This window comes from Bombyx mori, chromosome 11 (assembly GCF_030269925.1).
Source record: "Bombyx mori chromosome 11, ASM3026992v2".
NCBI lineage: Eukaryota > Metazoa > Arthropoda > Insecta > Lepidoptera > Bombycidae > Bombyx > Bombyx mori.
Window position 1 is genome coordinate 18,321,506 of NC_085117.1, and position 15,318 is coordinate 18,336,823.

General features: G+C 40.1%; 2 protein-coding genes and 1 non-coding gene across 4 annotated transcripts in view; 1 reads left to right on the forward strand and 2 right to left on the reverse strand.

Annotated features, from left to right (window-relative positions):
* LOC101737321 (pre-mRNA-splicing factor ATP-dependent RNA helicase PRP16) overlaps positions 1-15,318 on the forward strand; it is a 111,469-nt gene that overhangs the window by 1,725 nt on the left and 94,426 nt on the right. Inside the window, exons 2-11 of one of the 2 annotated variants that reach the window (XM_038014206.2) lie at positions 4,644-4,934; positions 5,310-5,510; positions 6,408-6,502; positions 7,605-7,807; positions 8,397-8,495; positions 10,572-10,701; positions 10,780-10,869; positions 11,988-12,125; positions 13,522-13,674; positions 14,255-14,448. In XM_038014206.2, the coding sequence (XP_037870134.1) occupies positions 4,644-4,934; positions 5,310-5,510; positions 6,408-6,502; positions 7,605-7,807; positions 8,397-8,495; positions 10,572-10,701; positions 10,780-10,869; positions 11,988-12,125; positions 13,522-13,674; positions 14,255-14,448 (1,594 nt within the window). The remainder of the gene's footprint in view (positions 1-4,643; positions 4,935-5,309; positions 5,511-6,407; positions 6,503-7,604; positions 7,808-8,396; positions 8,496-10,571; positions 10,702-10,779; positions 10,870-11,987; positions 12,126-13,521; positions 13,675-14,254; positions 14,449-15,318) is intronic. The other variant, XM_038014207.2, reaches the window with a different exon arrangement.
* On the reverse strand, positions 3,846-3,951 carry Mir3330 (microRNA mir-3330). The gene is given in 1 exon segment (NR_107610.1): positions 3,846-3,951. It is a non-coding gene; the product is annotated as a microRNA mir-3330 (primary transcript).
* Positions 9,542-10,577, reverse strand: LOC105842458 (uncharacterized). The gene is made up of 2 exons (XM_012695645.4): positions 10,127-10,577; positions 9,542-9,931 (listed from the first exon to the last, which is right to left on the reverse strand). The coding sequence occupies exons 1-2, from the start codon at positions 10,257-10,259 to the stop codon at positions 9,555-9,557; spliced, it is 510 nt and encodes a 169-aa protein (XP_012551099.2). The 5' UTR covers positions 10,260-10,577; the 3' UTR covers positions 9,542-9,554.

Genomic DNA, 15,318 nt, shown 5'->3' on the forward strand with positions numbered 1-15,318 from the left:
TCAGAAAACCACCAGTGAATCAGCTACCAGTGAACCAGACAGTTACCTGTGAAACCTCGCTACAGAAGCCGAAACCCATCGAAAGAAACAGCCGTCTTCTACCAGCGCACAAACAGACAGCAAAAACCATTATTACACGACTCGGAAACAGCCTTACAGACCGGGTCGTGTACATTTCATGGTCCATTCGAGCCGGATCGAAGACAATTTCATTATTCTTTCGAGCCGCGGGTAAAGGATACATTTTGAAAAAAGGAAACTGGAACAATGCCGATAACGCGGTCAACAGGAAGAGGTCGGATCGAAACTAAACAATCGCCGCCCTCAGAAACCACAGCTACAATACAGAGCGTGTGGACAGAAACAACCGCGAATACCGTCATGAGTCTGGTAGCCCCCACAGCAGAATCATCGTGCGCAACAGCCAACATGGAAGCCACGATGAAAGTCGCAGAGAAACCTGGGAACTCAAAAACAGAGGCCGTCAAACAGTATATAGCCAAACAGAATGACGTGCCAACAAAACAGCGCGCCGGTACAGTCAAAACTGACCGGTCGCGAAACAGAAAAGAACAGAAGATAGCCAAAGCTAGAGAAGAGCTCGCCCGCCTACAGGTGGAGTTAGCAGCCGCCCGATTGGCCACGCTCGAAGCTGGATCTGATGACGAAAACAGCGAATCAGAATACAGTAAGTCAGAACTCGACGAAAGAGTGGGCACGTGGTTGGAAACGCAACCCACAAAAATGGAAAATCACGACCGACATAAGGAAACACCGGCGGGAGCCTGCGACAAACAAGACTTCTCAGATCTAACCGCAGCAATAACACTCGCCGTCAAAGCCGCCCGCGAACCAAGATACACAGAATTGCCATTCTTTAATGGAAATCACCAAGACTGGCTATCCTTTCGTGCAGCCTATCACGAGACGATGAATTCATTTACAAAAACAGAAAATATAAACAGACTCAGAAGGAACCTGAAAGGAAGGGCAAAGGAAGCCGTTGACGGATTACTTATAACGAACGCTGATCCGTCCGACGTCATAAGAAGTCTAGAAGCGCGATTCGGAAGACCGGAAACAATAGCCATAACGGAGTTAGACACGCTACGAGCTCTGCCAAGACTAACAGAAACACCAAGAGACATTTGTATATTCTCCAGTAAGGTGACCAACGCCGTAGCTACGCTTCGTGCATTAAATTGCACACATTACTTATATAATCCGGAAACTACCAAAACAATGTTAGAAAAACTCACACCAACACTACGTTACCGATACTACGACTTCACCGCGATACAACCGAAGGAGGATCCGGATCTGATTAAATTTGAAAAATTCATGAAAAGAGAAGCCGAACTGTGCAGCCCTTATGCACAGCCTGAACAGGTGGGGCACTACTCGCAGCCCGCACAACATAACAGACGCACACAAAACGTGCACATAGTCAGTGAGAAGCCATCACGAGCTAAATGTCCGGTATGTAGCAACACTGAACACACCACAACAGACTGCTACATATTCAAGAAGGCAGACTCAAACACAAGATGGGATATCGCTAAGAATAAACACCTGTGTTTCCGATGTCTCAAGTATAGAAATAAAACCCACCACTGTAAACCGAAGACGTGTGGCATTAATGATTGCAAATATACTCACAACAAGATGCTACACTTCGACAGAAAAATTGAAAAAACAGACAACAGTGACAAGGAAACAACAGAAAACATTAATTCCGCTTGGACCGGAAAACAGAAACAGTCCTATTTGAAAATAATCCCAGTCCAAGTACAAGGCCCGATAGGCACGGTTGATACATACGCGCTGCTCGACGATGGATCAACGGTGACACTAATAGACGAAATCATCTGCAAGAAGACTGGAATAACAGGACCAATCGATCCGTTACACATACAGGCGATTAACAACATAAAATCAACGGAAACAAGATCCAGAAGAGTCAATCTCACGCTCAGAGGCCTCAATAGTCGAAAAGAAATAATACAAGCGAGAACAGTTAATGACCTACAAGTAACAGCACAAAAAATACCAAAGGAACAGATAGATGAGTATTCGCACCTACGAGACATCAGTGACATCATCACGTACAAGAACGCGAAACCTGGAATACTAATTGGCCAAGACAACTGGCACATGTTACTAGCTTCGAAAGTTAGACGAGGCAACAGGAATCAGCCAATAGCGTCACTGACACCTCTAGGCTGGGTATTGCATGGAGGTCGCACTCGTACCCTAGGCCACCACATAAACTACATAAATCATGCTAGCGAAACCCAGGAAGATGATAAAATAGAAAATTTGGTAAAACAGTATTTCGCTATGGATGCGCTATGCATCACACCAAGAAGACCAAAAACAGACCCAGAGGAACAGGCGCTTCGCATCCTCAACAGCAATACAGTCCACACAACAGATGGAAGATACGAAACTGCTCTGCTCTGGAAAACAGATAATGTCAGTCTACCAGACAACTACAAAAACTCGTTAAAACGACTGATAAATATAGAAAACAAACTTGATCGTAATCCGGAACTGAAACAGAAATACACAGAACAGATGGAAGCACTCGTCGCGAAAGGCTACGCCGAGCCCGCTCCAAACACAAAAACAGAGAACAGAACGTGGTACCTACCTCACTTCGCCGTCGTGAATCCCCTGAAGCCGGAAAAACTCCGAGTTGTCCACGACGCCGCCGCCAGAACAAGAGGGGTAGCTTTGAATTATATGCTGCTTAAGGAACCGGACGTACTCCAATCACTGCCAGGAGCGATAATGAGATTCAGACAGCATAATATAACAGTAACAGCAGACATCAAAGAGATGTTCATACAAATAAAATGGAGACCTGAAGACAGAGACGCGCTCCGTTATCTCTGGTGCAAAGATCAGCGAGATGACAAGCCCCCAGAAGAAAACAGAATGACCTCGTTGATCTTCGGTGCGTCAAGTTCTCTTTCCACAGCGATATCTGTAAAGAGCTTGAACGCCCAGCAACATGTAGCCACGCACCCGGAGGCGGCAGCCGCAACACAGAATAAACACTACGTAGACGACTACTTGGATAACTTCAAAACTATAAAAGATGCAGTTCACATAACTAAAGACTTTCGTCAAAAACACGAAAGAAAGCCGACCTCGAAAACCTTCTGGACCGACAGAAAGATAGTGGTGGGATGGACAAGAACGGGATCACGCTCGTACAAACCATACGTCGCCCAACGCCTGACAGCTATAGAAGACAGTTCAACAATAAACGGGAGGCGATGGTTACCCACGAAGCACAACTTAGACGACGACGTGACCCGAGACGTCAAAATGCCGTACCACAACGAACATAGGTGGTTCAGAGGGCCAGAATTCCTACGCCAACGAGAGGACCCCTGGCCGACGGAATCGGGCTCAGAAACTACAGAACCGATGGGTGAAGTAAACATAGCAGCTGCAGCACCGGCGGGAGCCTCATGGCCGAGGCGTCGCCATGAAAAGTGGAAGTGCCAGCCACGAAATACACGCATGCGAGGGAAAAGTGATAGCGACATATCCAGGTCCCGACAACGTGGGGCGCATCGTAGACTTCAGAACCAAGGGTGGAGTTCTACGAAGACCAGTACGAAAACTACTGATCCTGCCCATCGAAGAAGACCATCCTGCACCGAGAAGAATGCGACTGACTCGCACGGCGGGAGTAATGTGCAGGACGAAATAGGGTTTTATCAAACAAATAGAAATAATATAGTTAATAAGTAATTACGTAACAAAAATGTATAATCTTAAATTATTTAATATGCCATATGTTAGTGTATCAGATCAGAGAATGTGAATAGACCAATAGGAACAATTCGTGGAGCGCTTTCACTACGGTAACATACAGATCAAGGGCCACCCCGAAAGTGACGCGTCGATAGCGCGTCGCGAGATGGGGTACTGAAATAAATATAAAAGGATGGCCATTTATAGGCAGAAACAGTTCCCAGTGAATCTTCGACAAAGAACCATCAGCAAGATAGAAACAGTTCCCAGTGAATCTTCGACAAAGAACCATCAGCAAGATAGAAACAGTTCTCAGTGGATCTTCGACAGATACAGTTCTCAACAGACCATCAAGACAGAAACAGTTCTCAACAGACCATCCAGACAGAAACAGTTCTCAGCGGATCTTCAAGACAGAAACAGTTCTCAGAAGCTCTCCGACAAAGAAACATCAGCAAGACAGAAACAGTTACCAGCAGTTCTCCAATAGTACAGTTATCAGAAAACCACCAGTGAATCAGCTACCAGTGAACCAGACAGTTACCTGTGAAACCTCGCTACAGAAGCCGAAACCCATCGAAAGAAACAGCCGTCTTCTACCAGCGCACAAACAGACAGCAGAAAACATTATTACACGACTCGGAAACAGCCATACAGACCGGGTCGTGTACAAAAATGGATTGTGAAGTAGAAAAATAACTTAGTAATGGGTACAAATAAAACATATTCATTATATAATTAAAACTGCTTTTATATTTTAATCTAATGTTTTTCTTTCATTATATTATTTCTGATATCTACTTAATACATTGCAGTTTTTGTGATCACAAAATAAGGGTCATAACACATTTCACTGTTTTTACTAATTTCAGAAGAGAAAAGCAAGTAAAGGAAAAAGGTGTACACAATTCTACTCAGGAAGAAAAGAAAACACAGGCCAAAGATGATGATGATTATTATCGTCATTATCACAGACGCGATAGAAGGAACAATGACTACAGAAGGAATCAGGATAGAGATAGGAGGCGAGATAGGGATGGGGACAGTAGAGATAAGGATAGAAATAGAAGTGACAGAGATAGAAGAGATCGTGATAGTGAAAGGAGTAGTTCAAGAAGAAGTTATTACAATCCTAAATTTAAAGATGAACCCAAAACCCCAAGGTAAGTGAATTAATAAGTTTGTCCCAAATAGTAGGGTCATTTATATTTCAATATATTATTACTGCTACCCTGCCTATTTCCGCCACGAAGTAGTAATGTGTTTCTCTTTGAAAGGTGAGGCAACCGCTATACTGTAAAAAACACTGAATTAATGACTCAAGGGTAACAGCATTCACATGGTTGATGTCTTTGGGCTCCTGTCTACTAATTGACTCCAGGCAGTCCGTGAGCTTGTCCACCCATATAAGCAATAAAAAAATTTAACATCAACTACTCTATAATTTCTCATGGATTCAATATTGTGCAATTAAATCTTTTTTTCTTTATTACTCAAATTAATGTCAGTAGCCTGTACGTGTATTATTTATCTTTCAGTATTAGTGTTCTAAAGCCAACAGAAAAGACTGCCTGGGATGATGATGATGATGACCCAAGGTCTACAGTACGCAAATCCAGCTGGGACTTTCCAACACCTCTGCCTAGGGACTATGATCAGCGTAGCGAAAGAGGCAATAGAACAATGCGGGATTATAAAGGCAGACCGTATGAGAACACTCCTAGGGCCACCCCGCATAAGTAAGTTGATCATTCTACCGTTAAGAAGAAATAGGCTGATCTCTTTTTCTAGTATCACTCTATAGACAAGATTCTGTCAGCAAGATTAATCTCCGACAAACATACTACACATGCTTCTTGTTTGAGGTATAATAATGTTCATTTTTTAGGATTTTATGTAACTTTCATAACCTGAAAATTCAATCAATTTTTAGCATTAAATATCAAAATAATTTTGATTTGAATGAAATTATTGATTGAAACATAATATCAGGAATGGGGTGGTTATTTACTGAAACTTTTTCAGTAGTTCAGTAGGCTTTTTAGAAGAACCCGATGCCATAGACACAGCCCACTGAGTTTCTCGCCGGATCTTCTCAGTGGGTCGCGTTTCCGATCCGGTGGTAGATTCTGCGAAGCACTGCTCTTGCTAGGGTCAGTGTTAGCAACACTCCGGTTTGAGCCCCGTGAGCTCATCTACACACGTTAGGGTGAAGCTGAAATAGCCTCTCAAGGCTATCAGCATAGGTAGGAAAAAAAAAAGAAGAACCCATGAAGCTACATCTACAGACAGGTTATAAACCACCATTACATTGAAACCTGAAGAAGCACTAAATGAGCAAAATAAAACAAAATTACGCAACTTCGCTCCTCATGTTGCCGCCAAAAAAGTTTTTTTTTTGCCCTTGTAGGCAGACGACCATACGGCCCGCCTGATTTTGAGTGGTTACCGTCGCCCATGGACTTCAGCAATGCCAGGAGCAGAGCCAAACCGCTGCCTACCTAAAGTGTGGTAAATACGTTTTTACGTAAATACGGTTTTTTGAAAAAAATACTAAGACAAACTATTTAAATTCACTATAAATAGATACACTAATCATAATTATCTCATGATTGTGCTAAAATTGTGTCTGATAGGTTTGCGAGCTCTCGAAGATTAGTAGATGTAGATGATCCTGATTGGCAAGAAGCAGAAAAGAAATTAGATAGAGATTGGTACAACATGGGAGAAGGTAATAATTTTTGTAGTAATGTATTTTATTATATTTTGTTTATTGAGTACCAACATATTATACATCAGCACAGAACATTACAGGTAAGATATTCATTGGTCTCATACTAAATGCTAACACAATTAAGGTACCGACTGCATGCATTGGTAAAAAAAAAGCGGATCATTGTTATAATACTAGAGAAAAAAAATTATATATAAATTGTAGTAGCTGTGTAAAATGAAGAAGTAGATAGACAGATATCTGTCCTCTGGAACTGGACATTTGAAACTGTGCCTTTATTGCGTCTAGTTTTAAGATTACAGTTTAGATTAGATTAGTTTTATTGTTAAAAATTGCATACTATTGCTCTAATTTATCATTCTACTAAAGGTATAAAAAATGTAATGAAAACATTTAAGTGTTATAGTCCAGATATGTAAATAATTAGGTGCTCACTCATAAACTTCTGTAAAACAAGTGATTTGTAACAACATTAGAGAAAAGTATAGAACCCATAGTTGTAAATTGTTACTGTTGTTGTACCCATGAACATTGTTTTACAACATGAATGCCAACAGACATCTAGAGACAAGGTAGAACATATTTTCCATAAAGTTAATGCTAGTTAAAAATTTGGCACAAAAATGGACTGATATATGTAAAATTAAAACATCGATTCGATGGATAAAACATTGACAAGCAAATTTTAGAACTAGAATAAATTTATATATTATTTTTTTCAATCGTCCTTCTGATTATCTAGAAGATTGCACAAAGTGGGTATGAGTTGCTCGCTCCGGGCATTTCAATATTGCAATAATTGTTACGTTATAATACTCATTATAAAAATGAATATAAAAAAAATATATATATATTTAAAAAAAAGATATGCCCGCTGAGTTTCTTGCCAGTTCTTCTCAGGTCGAAGGCTAGTTTTTGTGAATTGGCGGTAGTTCTTTTTGACGTTCAACAAGTATGTACTTTATGTTGAATATTTCTTTTTTTATTTGATTTTATTCCTTTTGATTCAGTAAATATTCTTAGAATTTGTCTACTACGCTAATATGTCATGTAGGTTTCCACCTGAAGAGTGATTCAATCAACAATAATAATTTGTCAGGTGAAGCCGATGAATCGGATCCGTTCGGCAACACGAGCGCGGAGTACATGGCGCGCAAGGAGGAACAAATAGAGAAACGTCGCAACAGGAAGGTGTCCGCTCAGAGACAGCAAATAGACAAGGACAACGACCTCTGGGAACGGAACAGGATGCTGACGAGCGGGGTTGTCCACGCCATCAACGTCAACAACGATATGGATGAGGTGAGCAACTGACAGGTCCTTGTATAGCGCACCGCCGCACATTGTGGTCGTATTCTTTTTTTTTTTGGAGATTTTATGACCTGGTAACTAAGACCTTTTAGGTCATGTCTTATTTAAAATTATATTCTTATTTTTGTGAAAAATGATAATATGAAATGAAATGAAATGAGATGAGATGATATGGTATGAAATATAATCTCAGTAAAATGGTGGTCGTTTGCTGAGGCTTTTTCAGTGGACTTTTTGGAGGATCCCGAAAAGTCACGTTCGGTGGCTTTGTTTAATTTTCCCACATTTATGCACTTTCACAGATAATAAACAGTTAATAAACCACAGTTACTACACATTTAAACCTGAAGAAACACTAACTAGACAAAATAAAACAAATCACACAATTTCACTCCTCGCGTTCCCGTCAAAAAGTCTCGTGGTCATATTCAGAGGTTTATGTTAAACAGAGAATCAAATGAGTATTTTAAAAAAAGAACGTAAAGTACAGATTATATTTATTTTTGTCACAGACTATAACAGAAAACTAACAGGGAAACATAAAAAGTCTGTACAATAAGTTCTGTGTCCTGTGTTCCAGGAGAGCGTTGACCGCGTCCACCTGCTGGTGCACAACATCGTGCCTCCATTCCTCGACGGAAGAATCATATTCACGAAGCAGCCGGAGCCCGTGATACCGGTACGTGTGCATAAACTTCACGTAAAGTTACTGTCTGTATTGCTGTCGGTACATCTGGTGTGATATGGTCACCAGAGTCCTTGGTCACGTGAAGTCGAAGTCTCGTAGCATTGTGTATCCATTGCCCCCCTTTCAAAACGGAACACGGGACTGCTTCACGCGTGGGTCACCGTTCTGCTTACTCGCGCCGCGAAATAAATATGCATCTTAACCCATGCATCAGCCCGCTGAGTTTCTCGCCGGATCTTCTCAGCGGGTCGCGATTCCGATCCGGTAGTAGATTCATTCGCGAAGCAATTGCTCTTGAGTTGTTAGATCTCCTTCGGACGCGCTCGGGCTGCTGTTAGCAAATCCCACCCCTCCTGACCGAGCCCTTGCTTGCCCACCTGTCCTAGTGAAACTGGAAAGGCCTCCGGGCCACCAGTAATCCTTCAATCATAAAAAAATGCAGTTTCGTTTGTATGCACAGATTTTTTAAATATCGATTCTTTAACCTCATTAGTAAGCACGGCTGACATAATTTATGGTTTAAAGTCGAGGGACTCCGGTATTCACTTTATTATTGTCCAGGAAGGCAGTCCAGCCTTACGCCTTACCTAATGGTGAGTGGTCATCGTCGCTCATCGACATGAGCAATGCCACTATTGTAAAAAATATATAAATATATATGTATAAGTAAATAAGATTTTATTTATTTATTTAGTTGCACCAACAAAGTGATTATCAATACAAGACATTGATAAATTGACAAAAGTACATGGCAGATGTCACCTCAATTATACAGACCGTTCAGCATAAGATGTCCCCTGCCTTGAGAGTTGGTAGCATTGCTAACGGTGTTGCAAACAATATATGTACCTTTTACTCCCTATTATCTTGTGTGTAATGTAAAATTATTGTTTTGGCTTCTGTTGCTCTAATAAAGACCCCCTATATTAGTTTTTCTTCAATATCTTCAAAGCACAGATATCGACCTGACTTATTTTTATTATATGTCTAGATAATATATAGCTAACAGACTAGGAAGTTTGTAAATTATAACACAATTTAAATTTTAAATTATTTATTTATTTCATTTTTACTGACAGTAATTATGGTCGAAAGAAACGATTCCAGACTGTCACTTGCATAAGCGTCGTCTGACGTATCCGAATCTGTACTGCTGTCGTTTCTTAGTTCAATTATGAATTTATCCGTAATATTATCCATGCAGCCATCACGTTCATAAAATTTGTCTTCTAAATGTTTTACGTGTTCACGCTGTTTTTGCCAATCCTGAGGAGTTATCGATGAAAAAGCTTCTTCAGTTAACTTCACGATATTACCAGCTTCTTGGCCGACATTATTGCTAGCTACTCGAGATTTGAGTTTTTGAGACGTAGAGGCAGCAACTTCACCTTCTTTAGTTATTCTACTCATAGTTTTCTCAGACATGCCTGAAATAAAGACATAAAATTTGTATCCTTTTATAAAATTTAATATTTATATAAACTCAAGTAATGACCATATTATCGAAATAAATTAAACTCACTGAGATGTGTACTTTTTTATTTTAATTCTATATGTCAGTAAATTCTTATTACCCATACTAAAGGCATTGTGTCTGAAGCTTGTATCCCCATTTTACTAACCTGTCATTGCGGCGACTCGTGCTCGCACTTGATCGAGTCTAATTAACGGGGCTTGGTTTGCCTTTTCTCTCTCACAAAAGGCATGAACCTTCAACACAATCTCTCTTGCACTGTTTTTAAATGGCTTTGGCATGAATAATTTGAAGGTTATTAAATATTAACACAAAAACTAACGGCACACGTCACAACAGACAATCTGACAACAACAGATTGACAAAAATTACAAGTAATAGTGCCAACATCACGGCAGGGGACAACTTACGGTGAACGATCTGTAGGTGCAACGACAGTGAATTGACAACAAAAATAAAATAAAATATATACCTAAAACTTGATTACATCTGATTACTTATGATTAATTTATATTTAATCGATTAATTTATAGTTTTAGTTTCGTGATATCGATTAGAAAGTTTGTTTAATAATATTTTAAAAAACTTTTTAGGTAAAAGATCCTACGTCGGATATGGCGGTAAACGCACGAAAAGGCTCGGCCTTAGTGAAAGCATTCCGAGAACAAAAGGAGAGACGGAAAGCTCAGAAGAAACATTGGAAATTAGAGGGAACCAAACTAGGTAAATGATACCCGCCAATATTCTCTTCGCCGGCTTTACTAGACACATTAAAATTATAACGTCTCTTTTTTAATACAGGCAACATCATGGGAATACAGAGGGAAAAAGAAGAACTCGAAGATGGCCCTACAAGAGAAGCGTACAAATACGCGGAGCATTTAGATAAAGGTATGTACGTGAAGCGCGCTGTGTGCATTTCATTTTCGTTACGAAGTAATTTTCAATCTACTTCCTTTTTTCAATCTGGCAATATGCGTTTGCAACGCCAATGTTACCACCAACCAATATTAATGAATTTATAAAAACCATTAATTATTAGAACCATAAATATTCCGTCTTACATGATAAAATGATGATGAATGAAGTTAAGTTGATTTATTTTAATAGATTTTTTAATCTATTGACATGAAATGAAACGAGATTACCCTAATGTCCCAGTGTAGATGTTTTGAAGGAAAGTGCGAAGCCATATCCAGTGATTTTGTATCATTTTTCGCTACGTACACAGACGCTAAACTGCTAATAAATCACTATTAGTTACTAGCAGAAGCATTATAATAAAATTAACACTAAACATAATAACGTATCGAATGACCCATTTTGAACTTTTGCAATGAAAATGCACGTATCATCTTCATGACTTATTCTTACCAATTAATCTACAGTTATTATACTACTTTTGAAGTGAAAACTTCTTTAGAATCGTTGTGATTTCAAACCGGATGCAACGGAAAAAACGACAGGTAAGAGACACAAATACAAAAATGTGTAGGATGAAGCCAGCAAAGAATGAGACAGAAATATACATACTATTTAATACAGCGCCATCTGTGAGATTTTTCAATACTAACGTGTGTATGAAAGCTCTTGTAGTGAATTTTAATTTAGGATTATACGTGAAATTAAAATATCAATTCACAGAGGGCGCTACCTTACAATTATTTACTAATGACAAAATTTTACATATACTTAAGACGTTTAGGATAATTGTATTTTAATTTTGGAAGGTTTCACTTCTACCACGTGTGAATTGCACACATTTTGTTTTTTTGTTTTTGTTTTGTTTTGTGTATTTTGAGTAATACTTGTCGTATACCGTTATCTACCCGCTATGGTAGAAATAGGTACCAGTAAGGGTTAGTATGATTAGTGTTAACAAACGAAACATTTAACGCCAATTAGCTGCCCGCGACTTCGCCCGCCAACTCGACGCGCAATGTAGGTATTTGTGTCCACCACACGACGCGCAATGTATTTGTTTTATAAAACTTTTCCTTCATTCTCAGAAGCTCAGGAACCGGAATCGAAGTCGGACTTCGTGAAGAAGATGTCCATATCGGAACAGAGGCGCTACCTGCCCGTGTTCGCCGTCCGCGAGGAGCTGCTGCAGGTCATCCGGGAGAACAACGTCGTCATCATAGTTGGTGAGCAAAACGCGGGCTGGTGGGGCGCCGGTGGCGGATCAATATTCAACTTTATTATTACCAGTGTTACGGCTCAATCTCGCTTTCTTGTTGCCATTAAATTAGTTTCGATGTTGCGAATACTATACAATTTTAGTAATCACGGATGATTGGATGATGATGATGCGTATATAATACATGGGGTTAAGGTGCTTGAAACGGGAGCTAAACTTAAATTGGTTATATTAAATTGATAAATAGATTTTTGTAAATGTGTGGTTATTTACAAGGAAAGGTTTCTTGGAATCGTTCCCGTGGTTTTCTCGAATAAGGGTCCGTTCACACAGATCGGCTCAGAAAGGAGACCAGGTTTATATCACGTTAGAAACAGAGTTTTGAGTAAAGTTTATTGAAGTTGAAGTTGCGTTAAACGTCTAACGCTACCGTACTAGAAAGAGACCGAGCGAGAGTGAATGCGTGGCACTCGAACACACGCGCGTAGTATACCTGTTACAGGCCAGCGCGGGCGTTAGCAACGAGTAGCGTCCAATATTTTAATGAAGTATTTAAAAAATATATTATGTATATTTAATTTTCTATCTGTCATTTAAAATATATCTATACTCATACTATTAAGTATAAGTATAGATATATTATTATATATTATATATAATATTATATATTATAAAGAAGAAAGATTTGTTTGTTTGTTTGTATTGAATAGGCTCCGAAACTACTGAACCGATTTCAAAAATTCTTTCCCTGTTTGGAAGCTATACTATGCCTGAGTGACATAGGCAATAATCTTTTTTGAAAAAAGTTAGGGATCTTTACTAAAACTCCAATAATGTAACCCAAGGTGTAAAAAAAAAACCTAAAATATTCTTTACATCGCGTGCCTTGCGAAAACTATTGGTGATAGAAAAAAATAATGTACTACGACTTTGTAGTACACATTATTGTTTACAAAAAGTGTCGCGACAGTGTATATCTAACTATTATAGTTATGCCGCAATAAGTTTTCTTTTATTTTTTTAAATAAAACATCGTCAAATATCTTTGAAATTTTTGTTAAAGACCCGAGCGGAGCCGGAGCGGGCCGCTAGTATAAGATAAATTAATATAATAAATAATAATAAATAAATATTTACTAACAATCACGCCACGTTAACTGGTCCCGTGATAAGTTCGTAAAGAACTTGTGTTACAGGTACTAGATAACGGAAATAAATGTAAGATTTTTATTATACACATACATATATTTAATATACATCCATAACCCTGGAAAATACATTTATATTTATCATACAAATATCTCCCCTTGGCGAGATTCGAACCCGCGACCCCCTCGTGTAGTAACCATGTCACTTACCACTACACCAGACGGCCGTTGAATAATATAAATCGTCCCCGGCAGGCGAGACTGGCAGCGGCAAGACCACGCAGCTCACCCAGTACCTGCACGAGGAGGGGTTCAGCCGGCTCGGCATGATCGGGTGCACGCAGCCGCGCCGCGTCGCCGCCATGTCCGTCGCCAAGCGGGTCTCCGACGAGATGCACACGCGCCTCGGTGAGCACGCACGTCATACACAACCTGGTAGGACCTCTTGTGAGTCCGCGCGGGTAGGTACCACCGCCCTACCTGTTTCTGCCGTGAAGCAGTGATGCGTTTCGGTTCGAAGTGTGGGTAGCCGTTGTAACTATACTTGAGACCTTAGAACTTATATCTCAAGGTGGGTGGCGCATTTACGTTGTAAATGGCTATGGGCTCCAGTTACCACTTAACACCAGGTGGGCTGTGAGCTCGTCCTCCCCAATAAGCAATAAAAAAAACCTAATTTCGTATCCTCCCGATCCACTAACAGTGCTTTTAGGTACCTCAAGCACCGGTCATCGTTCTCGTCGAACCCGTCGCTCGGCGAGTAAATTAACCCTCAGACACAGCCCACTGAGTTTCTCGGCGTTCTTCTCAGTGGGTCGCGTTTCCGATCCGGTAGTATTAGCAACGTCGTCAAATTTGAGCCCCGTGAGTTTTGCTACTCGCTCGACGAATCTACTACAGCCCTTCGATGTTACTAGAATAGGTACATTACATACATCATTACATACAGACCAAACTAATAAGAGCGTGTTGAAAATACGTCGATCAGGTGACGAGGTCGGGTACGCCATACGGTTCGAAGACTGCACATCCCCGAGCACGGTCATCAAGTACATGACGGACGGCATCCTGCTCCGCGAGGGGCTCCGGGAGCCGGACCTGGACAACTACTCCGCCATCATCATGGACGAGGCTCACGAGCGCTCACTGTCCACCGACATGCTCTTCGGGCTGCTGCGGGAGGTGAGTCTGCTGTACTTGAAGTTAAATTGAAATTTGTGTGCTCCGTAACGAGATTGTAGGTACACGACAAAGGGAAGATCTTCCACCGAGCGGGTGATATTGCTCGATACACCGATGGTCCCAATGTTGTTGTTCGGAACTTGTATATTATGCAAGCTTATCTTTAAAATGTCGTAAGCGTGTTCCAAGCGAGATTCAGACATCTGTCAAATACCTTTTTTTTTTTAAGAGATTTTATGACCTGGTTACTGAGACCTTTAAGTCATGTCTTATTTTAATGTACATTCTTAATTTTATGAAAAATGATATCATGGAGTGAAATGAAATGAAAATGATTAATTTGAGACATTAATCAACTGGAATGAAATTAAATGAGATGATATGAGATGAAATCTAATCTCAGTAATATGGTGGTCATTTACTAAGATTTTTTCAGTGGACTTTTTGGAGGATCCCGAGAAGTTACGTCCAGCGGCTTTGTTTCATTTTCCCACATTTGTGCACTGTCACGGATATTAAACGGTTAATAAACCACCGTTATTACACATTTAAACCCGAAGAAACACTAAATAGACAAAATAAAACAAATCACACAACTTCACTCCTCGCGTTCCCGCCAAAAAGTCCCTGTCAAATACCTTGTGTTGTATGATGACTACCCTCCACAGACACGTTATTAAAGCAGATCTAATAGATTTGTCACGCCGAAACATTAGCTGTCTTTAATTTAACTCCGCTCATTTTGAAGCGAAACTTCTTTTAGGCGCGTTGATAGTAAAATTTAGCTCGCAACAGATTCGTTACGGCTAGAGAGAAAATATACAATTTAGGAAAAGCGAGAGTGAGAAAATAGACAGAGCGTCTCGCGAA